Here is a 22149-nt window from a genome sequence, read left to right on the forward strand (position 1 = left end):
AGTCTTGACAACAAAGGAATGGTCTTCTCATGTTGACTCTACCAACCCAGCAAATCTCAGACGTCATGTTCCTTGCTGGGGTTAAGGCTGAGGTATAGTTGGATTTTCTCATGTTAATTTTTAATTGACATTGTGGGTGTATGTGATTCACTGTTGTGTGCTTTGTATTTTGTATCGTGTGTTCTTTGTGGGGGGTGGGGGGGGTTTGTTATTGTTTTTTTTGCTTTGTACCATTTGTTGTGCTGTTGTATGTTTTGATTGTAATGGACTACAGATGCAAATTAGCTTCAAGCTAACTCTGGTGCAGTGCATCATTTATGCTTCATACTGCACACTGTCCTGTTCAATAAATCAAATCAATCAATCAATCTCCAACCCAACCAGGCTTTAGACCTAATTTCTCCACCACAACCGCCCTTCTAAAATTGACCAGTAATGTGTTCTCATCCTTTGATAAAGGCCCACTCACAGGTACAATTTTTATTGATCTTTCCAAAGCTTTTGATTTGGTTGATCACTACCTCCTCCTTGATAAGCTCTACTCTATTGGTCTATCTCAAAATGCTCTCTACTGATTTAATGCCTATTTTCATAATAGATGTCAGTGTGTTGTCTTTCAAGGTTCTCAGTCTGATTATTTAACTGTTGATATCACAAGGCTCCACTCTTGGACCACTTCTTTTTTCTATCTTTATTAATGATTTACCACAAATATGCTCAAATTGTCTTGTTTATCTATATGCTGATGATACTATTATATGCACCTCTAATTCTAATATATTACAGATCCAGAATTCTTTACAATTTCATTTTAATTTGGTTAAAAATGGCTTCATAATAACAGACTCATATTGAACAAAAAGGGAGTCCTGCAGCATGGTGTTTGGCATGCGACAAAGACATGCTCACATCCCTTTGACTTTCATTTCAATTTTGATGATGGATCTCCCCTTGAGAAAGTTGATTCCTTCAAATTTCTTGGACTTTGGATTGACCCTGAACTCTGCTTTAAGCCTCACATTGATTTTACTATGAAACAAACATATGGTTATCTGAGCTCACTTTATTGCTCAATTAATTGTTTTTCATTTCATGTCAGAAAAAGACTAATCTCTCAGTTACTTTTACCTATAATTGATTATGCCAACATTGTCTATCTGAACAACTCTGATACTTATCTTAGACCCCTAAATATAGTATATACCTCCCTATGTAGATTTATTTTGAAGTGCCCATATAGAACTCATCATTGCTTTACGTATGAATCCCTTAATTGGCTGCAGCCTAAAGCTAGGAGGCAGTTTCACTGGTTTCAGTTCAGTGTTTCCCCTATAATTGTACAAGCCTACTGGGCCACTAGGCCGACGAGACACCCTACTGGGCCAAAAAAATCTTTTCTTTAATGCCAAAATTAACGCTTAATATCCATTCATTCGGAAATCAATCATCATTTGCGTTTGGGAGCCTCTGTGAAGCACTGTTCTGAAACGTGAGTCAACCTCTGTGTCGTTACCTGGGAAACTCTTGACGAGATGTGAGTACCTCATCTCTTTAGGGTTTCTTCAGTGCATATCACCGGGCCTGAAAAAAATTCTAAGGGAAACACTGCAGTTCATCTTTGAATGTGTTTACTCTAATTGTCCTTCCTATTTGAAACAGTTTTGGGTTCCATATAAATCTTCTTATTCACTCAGACATATGCAATATCCCTTCTTTTCTGTCCCCAGAATTTTTAAAGAAGTCACAGGTCTTTTCAATACAAAGCTCCAGCAAACTGGAATGATCTTCCTCTTTCTCTTAGATTGATTAGGCTAACTCTTTTCACTGCTTCAGGACTTCTTTATTCTGTCATCTTAAAACAACCTGTTCATGCTTTTAATTTGTGTGTACTTGCAATTAGAAGATGAATTGTTTCTAGTTTCTATTTCATGGGTCTAATTTCTTGTATCCAGTTTCTTATACAACTGCTGAGGGTGGGGGGTGTGGATGGGAGACGGTGAGAGAGCTGTCTGTATCTGTGTATTTGTAGTCTATGTTTGTTATGTAACAATGTCTTTGTAAGTATAGGTCATATTCTGTATTTTGTGTTTTTTAGGACCCCCTTGAAAATGAGATGCTAATCTCAAGGGGCTATAAATTCAAATTCAATGTCACAAATTGAATTGGCTGACAGTTAGCATGATGCTAACAACATACTACACAATATACCTGGTTTAATTCACCTAATAATGGTCAGTGCTTAAAGCTAGATTACTGGTTAATCTCAAAAACACAAACAATGTTTCTAAATGTCAAATCTCAGCATCACCTCTAAATGATCACTGTATAATTTGATTGAACCTTCGGCTGTATCAGTATGAGTCTAATTCTAACCCTATATGGAAATTCAGTAATAGCCTTATGGAAAATAGAAATTTTTGCAAAGAAGTTAAACGCACAATATGTAATTTCTGCCGTTAGGGGTCTCTCAATCAAAACAATAACAAAAGATTAAATGTGATTACATTGGGAAGTAGCATGGGATCACAGGAGTTGTTGTCTTCATTATTAAACAACCAGCTTCTCCGGGATAGGATTACATCAGTGTTCATTGTTCAGGATGTTTTTACCGGGAGCTGAATTATCCACAGAGGTCTTCTCCACTCCAGAACAAACAGATCCAGTGATTAAAACAGGTAAAGGCACAGGATAAAGCAGTTTCACGTAAAAAAAGAAAAAAATAATAAAAGTTTTTAAAAATCAGCGTTTCTCGGACACTGTTCGGTGGACACAGGACATCCGGTCGGGCTGTGAGCTGAGCTGCTATTAATGTTTGCTTAGCTTGTTTCTCTGACAACTTAAAATACGACATTCAGCATGTTTTTACTAGTGCCGAACTATCTGCAGAGGTCTCCTCCTCTACAAAACAAATGTACACAGGGATAAAACTGGTAATAATACTGAATAAAGCAGTTTCATGTTAAAAATCAGTGCTTCTCTGACACTGTTTGGTAGACACAGGACGTAAGGAGGGGCTGTTAGCTGAGCTGCTGCTAACGTTTGCTCAGCTTGTTTCTCTGACAACTTAAGATAAAGATGTTCAACATGTTTTTTTTACCGGGAGCCAAATTATCTGCATAGGTCTCCTCCTCTCCAAAACAAAGGTACACAGGGATTAAAACTGGTAAAAACACTAAATAGAGCAGTTTCACTTAAAAAATTGATGCTTCTCTGACACCGTTCGGTGTAAAGAGGATGTCAAGGAGGGGCTGCTAGCCAGGCTGTGGCTAAGGTTTACTCAGCTTGTCTCTCTGATAACTTAAGATCCAGACGTACAATAACTACAATCCTATATCCGAAAAAAAAGTCTATCATAAAAATGTAGCTTAAAACTGAATAAAAGTCAATTTATGACCGTTTCTGGCGGGCAACCACAACGCCAATGTATTATCTTGTATGCATATACTCTTTGGTAGGCGCCATTGTGATGGACAACAACAACGCCACCAAGTTATTATGGTATGCGTATACTCTTTGGTAGATGTCATTGTGGCAGACAACCACAATGCCGACGCATGCATCTTGTGCACATATACTCTTCAGTAGACGCCATTGACAGGCAACCAAATCAAACGGAAAGTTACCTTGATTAAAATTACTGGTTTCTCTGGGTTTGAAAACTGTTGGAAACATATGGGATAATGTAAGTACACAACTCAAAATATATAATATAGGTCCAGTCATTTTAAGACATTTTAATGCAGAATAGTTATATATTATAGCTTTAAAATGAATAAGAAAGACTAGGACAGCACACCAAGTTTACTACTTTAATTGCCACACGGACATTTTGGGCAAAACGCCCTTCTTCAGCGTGTGTTCTGGCAATTTACACAATCAGCGCAGGTGGTATTAAATATAGATATCCACAACTGGCACAAAAGGTCTATCCCAGCAGAGGGAGCCACAAAGAGGGAATTAAAAATTGTTGGATGTTATGGGACAGAGTGAATTCAGCAGCCACACATTTCTCCGTTCTCTGTTTAGCGTTTTCAGGTTAGGCTAACCCATTGTTCCTAACTTTGGAGCTAACCTCCCTTCCAGCACTTGGGGAAATAACAGATGTGACTTTTCTTGGTCTTGAGAAGCTACTGCATTTATTAACTGACACAATGTAGCCTGTACTGTACATTTACTGCCAGTCTGACAACTTACTGCTAACCTTTTCCTCTGCTCTGCTCGTGTTCACTGTCACTTTTCTACTGCTCGCTCTTTCCCACTTGCTATGCACACATAATACGCACTGCCCAATTCCTTAATGGAGATACGCTACCAAGAGTTTCCCAAGCGCAACATAGAGGTTGACTCATGTATCAGAACAGCGCTGCACAGAGGCACCCAGACGCTATTGATTTCCGAATTAATGGATATCTGGCTTTATTTTTGGCATTAAAAAAAATTTTTTTTTGGCCTTGCAGGGGTTCTCGTTGTTATAATTATAGGAGGAACACTGATTCAGTAAACATTCAGTAAATGTTGAGTACAGTTAGACCTAGCTGTCTCCATTAAGTTGGATGAGAGGTGAAAACAATGAAGGTGTTTTGAATACATCTCCACTTTCACAGTTAATTTGTTAGTCTGTCCCTCCCACCGCAGGAAATAATGGATTAATCCTGGAAGGCTATTGATGTAGCATTTTTCTCCTTATGAAAGTGACATGGCAATTGTTTGACCAATGAGAATTTGGTCAGACAAGAGCATATCAACCAACTAGTCGACTACAGCCCTAGTACAAAAGTTTTTCTGTCAGTTTTCTTTTTATATTCTTCAGTTTGTATAGAGGTTCCCACTTTTTTCACCAAAATGTCCAGAAAAGAAGTACATTCCATCATAACACATAGTGAAATTAATTAGATTCCTTCCTTGAATTCATGAAAGCATGGAATTCTTTTAAATCATGAGCACTAATGAAAAATAAATCATCTATACACCTCCAATAATATTTAATGAACTTAAAATAGGGATTATGATTATAAATAAAGTCTAACTCAAACTTCCCTATAAACAAATTCACATAATTTGGAGCCACCAGTGAGCCTATGGCTGAGACCTAATGTTGGAGATAATATTGGTCCTGGAACTTAAAATAATTCATTGGCAATACTTCCTTAGTTAAAGATAACCAAAACTCTGTAGAGGGATGCAATTCAGTTCTTAGATTCAAAAAATAATTCAGACTTCCAGACCATCCTTGTGAGGTATACTGGGGTACAAACTGGAGACATCCATAGTGCATAAAACATCATTAGAGTAAACATATCAATCCTTCGACTTATTGAAAAAGTCTATAGTGTCTTTAAGATACAAGGGCAATGCATATACCAAGTCTTTGATATGAGAGTCAACATACTGAGAAAGCGGGTCTGTGAGAGATAGATCCATTACCAGACACAATCGGTCGACCTGGAGAATGACTTTTATATTCTTCGTATGGCTCCATCAGCAGGGTTTGTTCCGCTGCTGAGCAGAACACCGCTTTAGTTTTGCCTTCTTTTTGCAACATACTAGCTTCTTTTCGACAGTCGACTGTTCTGGGCTGCTTGTGTACTCCGTTCTCGCGCACAATGCAAGTTTATTCAAGCCTGGTTAAGAGTTAATGTTAACTAGACACGGCTAAATGGTGTTTGTGAAACGCACTGAGCCGACGAGAATTCAAGTCGACGTTAATTCAAGCCGGGTTTTTTCCAAGTAAGGGTAGCTTTCTTAAGTTGCGATGATAAAATACCCCGCTTGAATAGCCATTATGAGTAACTGCGTGCACATCCACACAACCACTCTGCATGATCATCCGCGCACACATACATGAGGTTGACTTTCACTGCGGTTAGACTTCAGGAAACTCATGTGCAGTGACTGATTGCTCGGTAATTGCTCCCATAAAAGAATAACATTATATGTATCAATCAGAGAGAATATATCTCCAGTTAGTAAGGCTTACAACGGTCAAATAAAAAAGCGAAGGACAGTATCTTACCTTTTAAAGCAAAATGCATCCCTCCTATCCCACTGTAAAGCTCGAGCACCCGCAGATTCTCCATTACGTGTAGGCCAACAACAACCTCTTCTTCGCCTGTCCTTGTTCTTCTTCTTGTTCTTCTTCTTCTTATTATTATTATTCTTATTCTTATTCTTCTTGTTGTTGTTCTTCTTGTTCTTGTTCTTCTCCTTCTCCTTCTCCTTCTACTGCGCCTTCATCTCCTTCTGTTGTTTAATGCTAGTTGGCAAACAGCTTTTAGGCGCATTACCGCCACCTTCTGGATTGGAGTGTGGATCAGAACGGTTACCATACTACTGCATTAAATTCTTCCTGTGTTTTCTAAAAATCTGAAAATAGCCCTTTACCCTACATCACATGAACTTCTCTGTGATTCCTTTGGAGTGTAATTTTAAGTGTCTGTTTCTCTTGTTGACAGTATAAAAATAGATGCTCCACTGTTTCCTATAATCCACAATGTTCACATCAACCCGCAGCATGCTAATTCATGATGTTTAATGTACTGTTCAGGCCAGTGTGACCAAACCTCATCCTAGATATAATGTCCTCTTCCTTTCTATTCCTATTGCTTCCTCTCATTTCTCCTACTTTTCTTTGGATGCCATAGTAGTATCGTCCCTTATTTCCTCTATCCAACTCTTCTTGCCATTTCTTTTTTCCATACTTATTTCTCTTTTTCTTGTTGCTCCTTTTGCATATTTTAGTTATGAATATTGTTTGAGCTACGTCACTTGTCAACACACTACTTGTCAGTGCACTACTAGAATCAGAATCTATCAAAACTTTGATTGGTTTGACTTCCTCTATCCAGTTTAAAGTGAGTAGAATAGCTAATAGTTCCCCCTCAATACTGCTAAGTTATCATAAACCCTTTCATTTGACATTACATTTAATTCTGGAAAGACAGCTCTACCCCTACTCTATTGCCCAATGTTGTAGATGCATCTGTAAATACTTTAACATATTATATTTCCTTCAGTGCATTTACTGACTTCATTATTGCCTGTATTTTTTCCTTTTCCTACTTTAATAGGTTCAAATTGAGAGAGTGAGAGAGTGGCACAGTGGGGCTTAACATTTTACCAGCTATTCCTATTGACCTTATTCTCTATTGTCCGACCAAAACTCTTTGTCTGTCCTTTTTCCTTCTCTTGAAGTAGTTTTAATATATTCTGAGCCAAATGATTATTGTTATATCCCCTTAAGTTTGTGCAGTATGTTAATGCTAGCTGCATTCTTCTTATTTCCAAAGGCATTTCATCCATGACCACCTGTTAAGGTGGTACTGGAGTAGTCTTTATGGCCCCACAGCACAGTCTCAAAACTTGATACTGGATTGTGTCCAACACTTTTAATAATGTCTTTGATACTGATTCATAGATTATACATTCCTAATCAAGAATTAACCTGATTAGACCAATATATATAGTTTTCAAAGCAGACCTATTTGCTTCCCACTCTCTCACCTTCAAACATCTAATAATATTCAGTATCTTTTTACATTTTCCTATTTTTTCGATATGGGTTTTCCAAGTGAGCTTCTTGTCAAACCAAATCCCCAAATACTTGAGACAATCAACTCTTCCTATGTTTTCTCCATATAGTTTAAAAAACTACTTTTGTCTTCACAACTGGAAATCTAAAACCCCATTCCAGTGCCCATGCCTCTACTTTCTCTATTGCTTGTTGCAACTTCTTAACTATGACCCCATTATACATAACCCCATTATCTGCAGACAATGAGACCCCATTCGACCTATCTACATTGCTAAATATTTCATTCATCCTAATTGAAAACAATATTGGACTTAGTACACTAACTTGAGGGGGTCCATTTTCTACTAAATAATTCCCACTAAAATCTTTTCCTACTCTTATTGAGATCATCCTATCAGTTGAAAAACTTTTTATCCATCTATACATTTTTCCTCTTATTCCCATTTGATGCAATTTGACTATTAATTCCTCTCTCCACATCATGTCATGTGCCTTTTCAATGCTGAAAAATGCAGCCACTACATGTCTGTGCATGAAGTATAATTCATTTGCAATTATTCACATTGTATAATGAAAAACCCCATTTTCCAGCATATTTACTGATTTCATCGTCTTAAAATGTGCAATATAATTCAGCATGCTAAAGTGTCCGCTTGTTCCATTATCCAACTTTTACAAAGAAAATTGAAATAGAAAGTCGAAAGCCAGAAACAGAGGTAGCTCGACATCAAAGTAAAAGTTGCACGCTTTGAAGCCAGTTGGCTACAGCTCAATTTAAGGAGAGCTACATTAAATAAATAAACAAATAGCCTAAATAACGAGCATCATTCATAACTTCTTTTACACACTTTGGAGATAAAGCCATGTAAACAAAAAACAAAGAAGCAGAGGCGGTGGAACCAGCCCAGGGATTTTCAAACTAAAGGCAGCATGTGTTACAGATACGCACTGAGCTGCTGCAGACATTAACATTTTGTGAAGGTGAGTCCAACTTTATGTCTGTGGTCTGCTTGTCTTGTGTGCACAAACACAGTTCAAATTGTTTACCTGCCTACCACCATAGCTAACTGTTAGCTTCAGAGGATAACCAACGTTAGCAATGCTAACTGATTTGTAAGTAAACTAGCTACGTGCTGTAACTAACAAACTGCTGTTATATGCTAACCTTACGTCTTTATTATTATCAGCTGTTTTGCACATCATTTGGATTATTTGCTATGTGAGATGTCTACATATATGGGAAAAGTGAGTTAACTGGACCCTCTTAGTCATATATGTAAGGATTAGGGGTGTTTTGACATTAAACTCACAAATGTGTACATAACTAGCAATGTGTTTGTGCATAAAGACTATAAAGTAAAGAAATGTAAATAATATCATAACTGTTGCCCCGTCTTTTTAGGTAGTGTGCCGACTGTGTCAGTGTACCGATTTGGTCTGCACACACACATAAACAATTAAAAAGGCTATCAGATAGAGCAGAGATACACAGAGAAGGCACCCCCCAAAGTTGAACAATTGTGACACATTTGGGCTCAACCGGGGACAGATTACCAGCAATTACTAAAAAATGGAAATGAGGGTACAGTTTGTGCCAAATACTGAGAGTGCTAGAAGGACTTCTCTGGGACGTCTTACTTCCCCTCCTCAGTTTAGGTGGTGCCATTTTCCCCATTTCCCTGGGAGGACTGTATAAGACAACCACCAGAGTATAAGGGACAACATATTCTCAAAACAGACATCCTAATCGTCCACACATGAAGTAGAGTGCTAGGACAAAGCACCACTGTGGGACAAAAGAAACATCACAAGAGACATAATCCCTGATCACAGGATAATCAAAAGATGGAATCCATACCACCATACATCGTAAGTACTAGTAACCTCTCGATGGTGGTGGTCCTTTACTGTGCACAAAGTACATGGGACTCTACGCATGGGACTAAACGCCTCCGGAATTATGATGACATCTGTGTGTAAAATGTAACAATTTTTCTTTTTTTGCTTGTTTAAACATATATTATCCCAATACAGCGTTTTGCAATATGACTTAAGGAGAACAGAATATGATCAAACAATGTCACAGTGATTGAATGTTGTGAGTTAAACTATGCACCATATCTGTACAAGTTTTCACAATTTCCACAGTTTACTCACTAATCTGTGTATACTAATATATTTATCTTGCAGATTTACACACAGTTAAAATTTTACTCACTCTGTCTTATCTACCTTCCTATTGGCGAAGGAAAGTAATACACCTGTGCCACACAAGCCATGCAGTGCATTCAACAACCTCAGCAGGAGTAAGTGGAATAAGAAAAGCCTAATCTCAAGCACCTTCGCCAAGGCATTGATAGCGCAGATGATTTTAGATATTTAAATCACATTATCAACATGTAATTTGATCAACAACCACAAATGTGAGCTCACAACTTACTTTTTACACAAAACATATTGCACAAAACACATTGCCAGCAGATTTATTTTATCTGGCTGCGGCCCTATAGCAGCATCATTTCAGACTCAGACTCTGGATTTAGCCCTGTGATAGCAATATCTAAGTTCACAACTGGATTCTTGCTTATCACATCAGCATCTCAGAGTATCTCACAAAGTAACCATTCAGGCCCCCTAGTAACTTTCTCCACAAAATTTGGTCTTCAGAACGTTGTTGCAACTTTTATTAGGGACTGAGCCCAAAAGGCAGAGAACTACTGTAAAACAGAAGTCCCGATTGTTTTTCGTGTGTTTGTTTATTTCTTTCTTTCTTTCTTTCTTTATTATTATGCCACTTAAACCCTAAATTTGACCCACATGCTCAAAAACTCACCAACTTTTGCACGCACATTTGATAAAATGTAGAAATTAACCCCTAAAGTGCCAAAATGTGCTCTCTAGCGCCACGTAACTAAAATGGCCACTACAGCCCGTAGGAATGTCATAGAGAGATCAAACCAAAACTCAATTATTCGTCTCATCAAGACCTATAAATCATACACTGACACCCCTGACCTAAATCCAACAGGAAGTCCGCAATCTCAATTTCAAAATAAGACTTTGACCCAATTTTGGACCCTGAACAAACGCTATCTCCTCCGAGGGCGTTAATGGTATCGGCTTCAAACTTTAATACATGACTTATGACACTGCGCTGAAAAAAAGTTGTTAAAAACTTTATAATAACTTGGACAGTTTGGATTTTATAAGCCCTGAAAGTTGTAGTGCCACATCACCCTTACAATGTAAAGCAATGGGGAGGCAATCTATGGGCATGAACTTTGTGTCAAACAGATGCTTCTGATGTCTAAACTATAAGTCTGACCACTTTCAAACCTGTATCAATGGATTTGCAACGAAATTTCCTACTAAAACATGATTGTTAATGTCAGATTTGGCCAAAGTTATGGGATTTATGAGGATATTTCACAAAAAGTGTACTCTAAAACCCTGCTCTCCAACTGCTCCTGGTAATGTCACTCCCTCAGTGCTGTGAAACATTCCACAATACACACTCATTATAAAATCACAGGAGGAGCAATAAAAGACTTTAAAACTCACACTCGAAACAACACTCACACTCTCAAAAACAATAAAAGATAGAAAACACATGTAAATTCAAGATTTGTAGGTCAAAGTCTCATGACTCATTTAAAGCTCAAATGAAGTTTGAATATAAAACTATGTGGAAGCAGTAAATGATCTAAAAGGTGTGGGTTCACTCACACTCTCCATTCAAATATATGAGTATTTTTCTGTGTCCGGCTACAGTTACTTATTGTCTCTACACACCTGACAGTACACATTTCAATCAAACTTTCAAAATAAAAGCACACCACACTTGTAAGAAGTATCCCTCATTTTTATTTTATATCCCTCAATTACTAGGGTAAGTACCTGAATAGCTCATCTTCCAGCCACCATTGCTAAAACCCAAACAAAAAACAATCAAAAGCATTACAAAAGTCTAATTTTGTAGATTGTCAAAAAATAGGCAACAATGCTGATACATGGCATAGCACATAATAACATTTGACCAAAGTGCAATCAAAACAACAAAATAAAAACACAAAGACCAGTTGAATACACATAAAGACAACAAAACAACAAAAGTAACAAGACCATAAGAAAAAGAGAGGCAACTCTCATGCAGGATCAAGGAATAAAAATGTGTTTTAAGACAGGATTTCAAAACAGACAGCGTAGGGGCCAGCCTAAAATGCAGCTGAACGAAGTACCACCTTCTGAAGTTACCTAGGTATTTCCAACTAACACAGATTTAGTTCTGTGTACCCCTATGTGTCTGAGCCCATCTTTGATTTATTAATCTAATCACTTCTTCCTATTTTTAAATTATTATTTTATTGGACAGATAGACAGTGTCTAGTACTCACTACAGTCATTGTTTGTTAATTGTCATTCAGCAGCATTCTCTGATTTATTTTTGCTGTTTTCCATGAGTACATTTCTTAACACTGCTGTCCCCAGGTGAAGTGACTTTTTATTGCTGAAGATGAATGCTGTGCTTGCGGAAATAATTGTATGAAAGTTGTTAGCAGTTTCATTTGAATGGTTCTTCAATTCCTTTTCCTCTCACGCAATATAACTAATGAATCTCCACTACTCACTGGACAGAAACTCCTTTTCTAGGACGCCTGTATCAATCCCTGGTTCTCCCAGGAATGTGATCTTCCAGGGATTCACTGGACTGTTGTTTTTTTGACGCCTCCATAACTTTAGACCTCTTTCTATCATATTCTCTCTCCATATACATGTGTCAAAGGTCTTGCTGGAGTCGACCTATGATCTTACCCACCTGGTAACATCTTCCTCAATGTAAAAAGTATCAAATCTGGAAATAAGCCATTGTTCATGTTGGCGAATTCAGTGATATTTCTCCATTCAAACCACATTAGGATCAGATCAAAATCAAAAACTACTATACTTAAACTTGTCAAATCTGGACTAGATTACCAAAGAGACTCCACAGACAGCCCATTACATCCAGTTCAACTTCCAAGCAAAATTTTTTGTGACAGAAAAAAGGCCTGCTTCAAAAGCAAAATTTTCAAGTCTGTGACCAAAACCAACAAAACTGTAAAGGATAATTTGTTTGCAATCCAGATAATTTTATTGTGAGTTCATATGTTTTTACTTACAAACTTGATTTTTGATTTCAATTTCAATGGGAGAAATATGCTCTCAAAACTGTTTTTATATGATTGCATTAAAAAGACACAAAAATACTTTCATAGGCACCTCGCATATAGAGCAGGTCAAGATCATACTCTTTCACAGGACCATACTCTTTAAATGTGTTTCTTAAACACTTTCATTCAACAAAAAAGCAAAAACAATTTTGAATGGTGCCTTCTGAATAATATGTGTTAAATTTAACTCAAAGAGTGTGTATCAGCTGCACCAGGCCAAAGTTGATGACACTGGATCATTCTGGACTGAATGACAAACTGAATGGATTTTGAGTGAATATTTGAACCACTTCATGAAAGTCTTCACATACTGAACCACCCTCATGAAAACTGTTCTGACAATTTAGTCAGAATCATTTTGGTAAAATCGCACCCTTTACTAATTTTTTTTTTATTTTAATTCTTGGTAAGGGAAAGTGTTTTTTCAAAGAAGTAAAAAGAAAAACAAACTTAACACTTGGATGACTTATTCCAAGATTGTGATTGAAGAAATTGTTTCACAAAATTACACTCAGAGTTGGTGTTTAAAATGTATGTTTTGAAATTTCTTGTAGTATATATACAGTTTATGATGTAAGTATAATACATTTTTCCATCATATTCTTATAATGCCTTTTAAGGGTCAATTACAACAAGGTTTCACTGGAATCTTCAGTGAGTATCATTCTAGTTTATATTCATCTGTACAGTGTTAACCTACCCCTGACATCTACAAAGCACACACATAATCACACAAAGTTACTCATCTCCTACAATCATGTGAGGGACACTGTCACTCATATAATAAAGTTAACAAGTTTTAGTAAATTGAGATGTACTTTATGGTTGTACCATCAGGTCAAAGTCTTGGCTGTGAGCATAAGAGTGTGGCAGCACCTCAAACCCCAGTAAAATTGTTCAGAGTGTCCAAGCAACACATCTCTTCTCTATGGCTGGGACACTGCAGCTCTCGAGGCTGTTTTTCATAGTCATTTTCCTTCTGGTGGGACTGCAAGGAGAGCCAAGGGACACAGGACAAAGACGAAACAAGAGGAACGTTAGCAATGACCAGTGAGTTGGGGTTTGTTGATATCAAATGTTTTGTACATTGATGAATCTAAAATAATATAGTTATATGTGAACCAAAAACAGCACTTTGGTTTACATGGAGTTAGTGAGTATATAAAACGAGTAATACTAATATTTGAGCCAGGTCCATCTCTAGATTTCTAAAGTGTTTTCCACCTCAGGGGTTTTCGAATTTGGACAACAAGGTCTGTTTAAAGCCAAAAATAGTTCCACAATTTATCTTTCGAATTTATTACTATCTCAACTGTCAGATTTTATGTTGCGCAATGTTAGCTTTTGATTTACTTTTATGTATGTGCTAGTTACAAATATGACATGTATAAACTTGTGAAAATGAAGAAAATAAGACTGTTTTCCCTACAGGGGTTATTTTCTTTAAAAATGAAAAACACTGCTTTGTTGTCCTGAGAGGAGCTAACTTAAATATATATTTTTTACTGAATGATGTTGGATTTCTGTCCCTCTAAACAGGGCTTCCACTGATCATAGACCTTCAGGGAAATAAAGGAAAATGATCACTTTTCTGAATATCATATGGAACTTTTGATACAATCGTATTTATGCATTTAAAAGCATACCCTACACCTATTACACACAATTGGTCTATACAAAATCTGTTGATGAAATTTTGGTGATTTGACCTTGTAGGCCCCGTATGCTGTCAGATAATGGTCACCTTATCTTCACAACGGGTGACAATAAAGAGATCCGCTTCCAGACGTCAGCATCTGGCCGGGTTAAAGTGGGTGATGAAGACCTCACCCAACTTTTGAGTCAGGTAAGCTTAGACTTTGTCCATGACTAACAAAAATGTGCAAACTTGATTTAATGATATAGTAATTAAATATAAAAATTCAAAAATCATGAGATCAAACACAGATCTTCATGCAGTGGAAATTTCATGAATTATGAATAAATACACTGACAATTATAATGCAATTTTATGAAAAGCAAGAAAAAATGGATATCTTACACAGTGTGACATAAAATCACTGCAGATGCCATTTTTGTGATGACTTCTACTTCATGTCTGACTTTATGGTTACAACACCAGGAAGCATATACCATACAAGTCTGGTGTTTTCCCCATTACCATTTTGAGAATAACTGCACAGTTAAAAAAAAAAAAAAAAAAAAAGGAAAATGGGTTCATGTAATGAACTGATGAGGAATAACTTTAAAAGCATCAAATCTACACGGGAGACAAATCAGGTTGCTTCGATTTCATCTTAGAAGCAATAAAAAGCAATTTACCAACCCAGTAGCAGTTGTCTACCTTGACATTCATTCATGCAATAACCCTTTCCTGCAGAGTCACATGTTGCTCAAAAGAACCACTCCAGTCACTTTTCAGTTCCTGAGCTTAGTATGTTGTCCAACCATTATAAGTCTAATTATAAAATGCTCTGGTCATTTGACTGCATGTTTAGTTATTTTGGTGCTTTTTTGCTAATCTATGACGTTTGGCTGTATTTGATTAAATGAAGAAACTCTGGTTGTTCTCCCAGCACCTCACCAACATTCTATCATATAAGGTGATAAGGTGATTCTGCAAACCAATTAGCTTATCCAAACAAGACAGGAAATATTCACTGCTATGCAACTGTCCAGTTATAATTTCTTATCAGCTTTTATATAGCTGAAAGCTCACTGCTCCTCATATGACACTATGAATGATTAACATGTTAGGAAGCAGACACAGCAGTTTGGGCAGGACCAAAGTCAAGGATTAAAATATTACAGCTTTGAAGCAGTCACAGCCAGTCACACACAGAATCTTTCAATCAAATTTTATAAAGCCCTAAAGCCCTGTGTATGCATTTCTTTTATCTATATCATTGTGAAAGGCAGTAAAATATGTTGACCCTGCTTAAAAATTAATCATTAATCATTGCTATAGATTTGCGAATGGAGGGAGGGATGTGTCTTGTCATTTGTAGTCCTTATAGTGTAACTGATAAGGTCTAAATAGAATTGCAAGGTCTGTGTGTTCTTGTAAAAAGCTTAATGAAGAATGAAAGAGTTAGATGTGGAGGAAACCTAACCTAATGATCAGGCAATCATCAGCCTTATGTGTTGGCTATCTGCAGCACTGACAGCAGTGTCTGCGGGATAAATGAACAGCAGCACATTTGATGTGGTTGGTTTGAATGTTTCAAACATTGCAGCATAAAAAATAGTGCCAACAGATTTTGGTTGGTGTGCAACAGGTATGTATACTGTAAGTCACCTTTCTTGACTGACTTTTGATGACCAGATGCTTGTATTGTTCTGACTACCCGAAAAACATTCAAAATAAGTTTGAAAAAATTATCTTCTTTACATACAAAATGAATACAAAAACATTTTGTCATAATTTTTGTTGACAAAATTAATAATTTTAAATCTTGCTTTATGTTGGTTATTTTGTTATTATAAAACCACATTTTAGTTTATGGGCTTTGCCCTGTGTATCAAAACAATAATCATACGTAATGTAAGGAAAACATTACCTTTCTACCAACCTTTTAAGAATAAATAAACGAGAATCAAATGGAGTACAGAGCCCCAGCTACAACCACACAGAGTAACATGTGACATCTGCCAATAGGTGATCACATTTGTGTGAATATATATTTTATTAATTTGCTCAATGATTTCAGATGATACCAGAGTTTTTATTTCCTTTGAAAATACTTTTGTTGTTTTTAATATGAGCAATCTGGTGTTTTGGCTATAATACACATGCCGTATATATATACATATATATATATATATATATATATATATATATATATATATATATATATATTATACAGTCTATTGGTATACCCCAGGGACTGTAGTCAGGAGCATAGGCTCTGCTGTTTTCCTCTTCAGCAAGGGTCAGCCATGCCTTCCTGTCTCCTGTCTTAGAGCCATACTCTAAGTGCAACAGGAAGTCAGACATTTTGAATTTACTTTGCAATTTTTACGCAGTTTTTGCCATTTGCAGGTGTTGTATTTTGTGTTATATTTTAACAAATTCCTCCTACAGAATTTCACCTGACCAACTTCAAATTTGGTCGTTGTCATCTTAAATGAAAAGTTATCAAAATCTTAACTTTTGACGGAACACCCTTAGAGTGGTGTGCCGGTAAATTTGCATGTTTCGCCATGAAACAGGAAGTTGTTGTAGCTCCACTGGACTTTGTCCTTTCTGCCCCATTTCACAGGCTTGATTGGAGTCCAGGGGTCCGTTTCACAAAGCAGGTTCAACAAACTCTGAGTCTAATCCTGAACTCTGAGTTGATCTACTCTGAGATAGGAAACTCTGAGTTTCCAGTTCCAGAACAGCTGATTTGAGTCAGTTTAATCAACTCGGAGTAGTTTCACCTGGAGTTAAGCGCGTGCATCACAACTATAAAAAGCCAGCATCAATGGAGCCCCGATTCAACGAGTCACCATGGCAACGGGGAAGAGGAGGGCTGCGTTTTTCGCCCCACTAGAACTAGAAATCTTAATTTGCTCATACGGCGAGTTTGAGCATGTTTTCAGCAACACCGCTGCAGCTGCAAAAGAGAGGGAGACGGCGTGGGAAAACATTGCTGCTCGGGTCAATGCGTAAATTTAAATGTAGTCCTGTGTAATCACAATAATATTACAGAGGAAAACTGCTTGAATGGCCGCCTATTAATTTATTTCATTTAGGTGCAATGCCGCAGGGGAGAAGCGCACTTGGCAGCAGTTTAGGATGAAATATAAAAACATCGTTCAAATAAGTAAAACCTCGACATAATCTCATGGGGGTACCTCATTTTGATCATGTTTTACATTGTAAAGTAAATATTAAGTGGCTGTTTGACTGTGCAGTTGTTTTATCCCCAACATAATGTTGGTTTCACGTACATAAATGTCTTCTCATCTACATCATATTCTGTTAAATAATTAAGCCTATTTAAACTAACACAGACTTCTACTCAGCCAACAGAAAGAAGGTAGATGCCCGTAAAACGGGTGGTGGCCCAGCAGCGCCACCTCTAACGGAGGCAGAGGAGCTGGCCATAAGCCAGAATTTAGGAAGGCCAGTGGCTGGCTCCGACATTGTACAAAAAACAAAGAAACGCAGCGCAGCACACAATATCTGCTGGGATGTGAGAGCATGACTACGATTGGTAATGTTGCAAATGTAAGGACGGATTAGGTTGTGTATGTAGATGATGGACTGTGACGTGAAACGGTACCACTCAAAAAGATAATTGTCTGGAAATGCTAGAACATCTATGCGCGGTCTGATAACCATCTCTCAACGAATATTTAATTCTCTGCGCAGTAATGCTGCACCTTCATCCACGGGATCGTTATCAAAAGGACATGTCATGTTAGTGAAAAAGTCGCCACTTACTGTGCCTAATGGATTTCTAATAGTGACTCTGATTTTTTTATTTATTTATTTATTTTTAAATGACAGACGGCAGAACTAGGCTACGCCAAAACTCGCCTGCTGACTGAATGAATGAATGAGGAAATCAAATGGAGTGTGTGGCTCTGAAAGAGGGCGGAAACTGAGAGAAACTCGAGGTTCATTGAGAAAGGTTAGGTTCATAGAGTCTGTTATTAAGGTAACTGACCAAGAGCTTAAGTTACCTCTCTCTCTGAAACAGGCTAGAGTTATCCCTCTTTCTCTGGTTTGAGTTACCTCCCTTTTTGAAACGGAAAACTCAGTTTCCCTCATTTCAGGGTTAACAGACTCTAAGTTTTCACTAAACCTGCTTTGTGGAACGGACCCCAGGCCAGAACACAGTTACATGTCAATATTGAGTCATAGTCATAGTGCCACCTACTGACAACAGGAAGTCAGCTTTATATGACAAACACAATCTGATTTACATGGAATTTACATGGTGTGGTCTACACATGATATACAGCAATATGATGTATAATTAGTGGGTGTTCTCTAGTGCCAAATAGTGGGCATAGGATGTGATATTTAACTCCCTCCTGCCCAGGCCTGAAGACATCTACATGCCCGCAATGAAAGCCCTTTGACTGTAGCACACCCCAACATGCACAAGGGCCCGATCATCGCTCCTTGCAGCTTTAATCAGGGCCAGAGTATGAAAGTGCTGGCAGTGCACAAGTGGTCCCTGGCACTGAAAATGCAAGGAACCTATTGTTTTTGTAGATATTATTATTATTATTATTATTATTATTATTATTATTATTATTATTATTATTAGGGCCCAAGCATGAAAGTGACAGGGGTCCAATGCTCCTTGGCACTAGACATCAGCTGTCATTATGCACGACCATTACACCAATCAAAGGCACATTTATCAGGGTAACATATTGATTAAGTACTTTGTGTGATTAATTTTATAATTTTAATTTACACAGGAGTTAAAATTTTATTTTGCTGTTAATATTATTTTTATTTTATCCTTAGTTGTGTCACACCATGTAAGTCAGTTTAGATATGAGTGCTGCTATGATTACATGTCTGAGATATGACTGATGACAATGGCCGTCATAGCCTCTTTTCCAACTTTCTTTTCAACAAAAGTAGCGTCTCATGTTTTAATCTTGAGTAACACTGCAGTACAAACACTGTTGTGTAACATTAATTCTAAACTATGTGACCATTTATGAAGTTAGGTAGGCTACGTTAGAGTTATGGCTGAAATAGCATCAGCCCAATCATGACTATTTCATCTTCTAAAGCTGGATGCCCCCCCACTGCAAAACTGGCGCTGCTGGATATGTGGCTACAGATATCACCACATTTCAATAAATACAGATGGAAATAAACAGATCAGTCTATATTAAATTCTGTTTTATTTTATTAAGCTACATAATAGTTTGGGTTTTTATTCAAAGAAACTTTGTTCAAAAATGGCCCCCTGAAAAATTTCAAATTGAAAGCCCCCACCTTAAATTCGACTTAGATGAACGAAATTTAATAGGCACATGTATCATGTCCAGATGCACAAAAAAGCCTCTTGGAGCTATATCCTAAGTCCAACAGGAAGTCGGCCATTTTGAATTTACTGTGCAATTTTGGTGCAGTTTTTGCCATTTCCAGGGGTAGTATATTAATGAAATCCTCTTAGAGCTTTAACCCCACCGACTTCAAATTGGGCCAGTGTCATCTACGGACTTTTGCGAAGAACAGTTATCAAAATCTTGAGTTTTCTTTGAATGCCATTGCCGTGGTGACATGGCAAACTTTGATATTTCGCCATGAAATAGAGAGTTGTTTAAAAATGAATGTACATTGTCCAACCTGCACCAAATTTCTAATGTTTGATAAGACTCCTGGCCTGATCACATCTACATGTCAGTATTGAGTCATAGTCATAGGGCCACCTATTGACAACAGGAAGTCAGCCTTACATGACATCATCTGATTTACATAGATTTTACATGGTGTGGTCTACACATGATATGCAGCAACATGATATCTTGACTCTCTTGTGTTGCACTGCCTACTGGCAACAGGAAATTCAGCCTTATGCGACAAACATCATCTGATTCACATGAAATTTACAAGGTGCAGTCTACAGTTGTTATACAGCAACATGATGTATAAATAGTGGGTGTTGTCTTCCGCCACGTAGTGCACACAGGAAGTGATATTAAACTTGTTCGTGAAACCTTGGATAAGAGCTCTGACCTGAACATATCTGCATGCCTGCAATAAAAGCCCTTTGACTGCAGCGCACCCCGACATGCACAAAGGTGCAAGGGCCCGATCATTGCTGCTTGCAGCTTTAATTATTATTATTCCCACACGCCATTGCATTTTTGAGGGGCTTAGGACACCCAAAAAGTCACAAAAATTGTCACAGACATCAGAAGTGTTCAAAGTTGCAATGTTTTGTAGTGACTGAGCTCAAGCGTGGCCACTGGGCTCCATAGCATCCCCAAGCGCAGGGCCGTTTTGGAACAAAGTTTCTTTGATGTTCATGAAATTTGGTAGGTTCATTACTCTCATTATCCTTGATACAAAACATATTTCTTCAAATTTTTTCACCTAAGAAGAAGTCAGCCATTTGAATTATGTGCGTCAATTTTCATTTTTAGGATGCGTGAAAACTCACAAAACTTTGCACCCATGTTTGAACTAGTAAATATTTCAATTAGTATCACAACTGGGCTTGAGAGTGGCATTTCAGCTCTATAGTGCCCCTTAATTACTTTTAGCATTTTTGATGCGCAAGGGGTGCTTTAAAACACACAAAACATCAGAAGTGGCAACTTGATATCAGATATGGGTCTTGGGCATGGGTGTCGCAAAATGGCTCAAGGGCACCCCTTAGAAAATTTCAAAGTCAAAGCCCCCACCTTTAATTTTGACATCGATTTATGAAATTTGGTAGGCAGATGTACCATCTCCAAACTTAAAAAACAGCCTGTTAGAACCATACTCTATGTTCAACAGGAAGTCGGCCATTTTGAATAAATTGTGCATTTTTTTCACAAAGTGAAGTCATTACCAGACATTGTATTTTAACAAATTTTAATTTTTAACTTAAGATTTAACCCGAGCAACTTCAAATTTCGTAGGTTACATCTAAAGACCTTTGTGATGGTAAATTGCAAAGCTTTTTAGTTTTCATGGAATGTCCTTGTGATTTTGCCCAAAACATGTTGGGGCATTAAACAGGAAGTGATGTAACTCCACTTTACATTGTCCAATCTGCCCCAAATTACTCATGCTTGATAAGAGTCCAGGCCGGACCACACCTACATGTCAATATTTAGTCATAGTCATAGTGCCACCTACTGACAACAGGAAATCAGCCTTATGTGACAAACATCATCTGATTTACATGAAATTTACATGGTGTGGTCTACACATGATATACAGCAAAATGATGTATAATTAGTGGGTGTTCTCTAGTGCCACATAGTGGACACGGGAAGTGCCTACATGCAACAGGAATTGAAGCCTACATGACACACGGTTAATCAAATGTATATCCATTTTCTAATAAATCTTATCCAGCATCACGTACTGCACACCAGAAGTAATATTTTCCCATTCATACAGATTCCGATAATCCTGAAAATTAAGAGCTGTGTAAATAGATCTGCAGTAGCAGTACCACAGCTGCTGCTGATATGCGCAAGGTGTGAGCACCCATTCATCACTGCTTGCAGCTTTAATTAGGGCCTGAGCCCAAAGGGCGAAGATCCTATTGTATTTCGTGTGTTTGTTTCTTTCTTATTATTCTTTATTAATACGCCACTTCAACCCTAAATTTGACCCCCTAAACATCCTCAAAAACTTACCAAATTTGGCACGCACATCAGGTCTGGTGAAATATTTGATAAAATGTAAAAATTAATCCCAAAAGTGCCAAAATGTGCTCGAGAGCG

The 22149-nt window shown here is 37.5% G+C and overlaps 2 protein-coding genes across 2 annotated transcripts in view; one reads left to right on the forward strand and one right to left on the reverse strand.

Annotated features, from left to right (window-relative positions):
- Positions 1 to 6202, reverse strand: part of trdmt1 (tRNA aspartic acid methyltransferase 1) — a 33754-nt gene extending 27552 nt beyond the window's left edge. Inside the window, exon 1 of the mRNA XM_044339426.1 lies at positions 6014 to 6202. Within this exon, the coding sequence (XP_044195361.1) occupies positions 6014 to 6077 (64 nt within the window). The 5' untranslated portion in view covers positions 6078 to 6202. The remainder of the gene's footprint in view (positions 1 to 6013) is intronic.
- Positions 6203 to 13584: 7382 nt separating this feature from the next.
- The window catches only part of cubn (cubilin (intrinsic factor-cobalamin receptor)), a 172891-nt gene continuing 164326 nt past the window's right edge, over positions 13585 to 22149 (forward strand). The window contains exons 1-2 of the mRNA XM_044339395.1: positions 13585 to 13791; positions 14458 to 14587. Coding sequence (XP_044195330.1) covers positions 13670 to 13791; positions 14458 to 14587 — 252 coding nt within the window. The 5' untranslated portion in view covers positions 13585 to 13669. The remainder of the gene's footprint in view (positions 13792 to 14457; positions 14588 to 22149) is intronic.

The sequence above is a fragment of the Thunnus albacares genome, chromosome 21 (assembly GCF_914725855.1).
Source record: "Thunnus albacares chromosome 21, fThuAlb1.1, whole genome shotgun sequence".
NCBI classification, from domain to species: Eukaryota; Metazoa; Chordata; class Actinopteri; order Scombriformes; family Scombridae; genus Thunnus; species Thunnus albacares.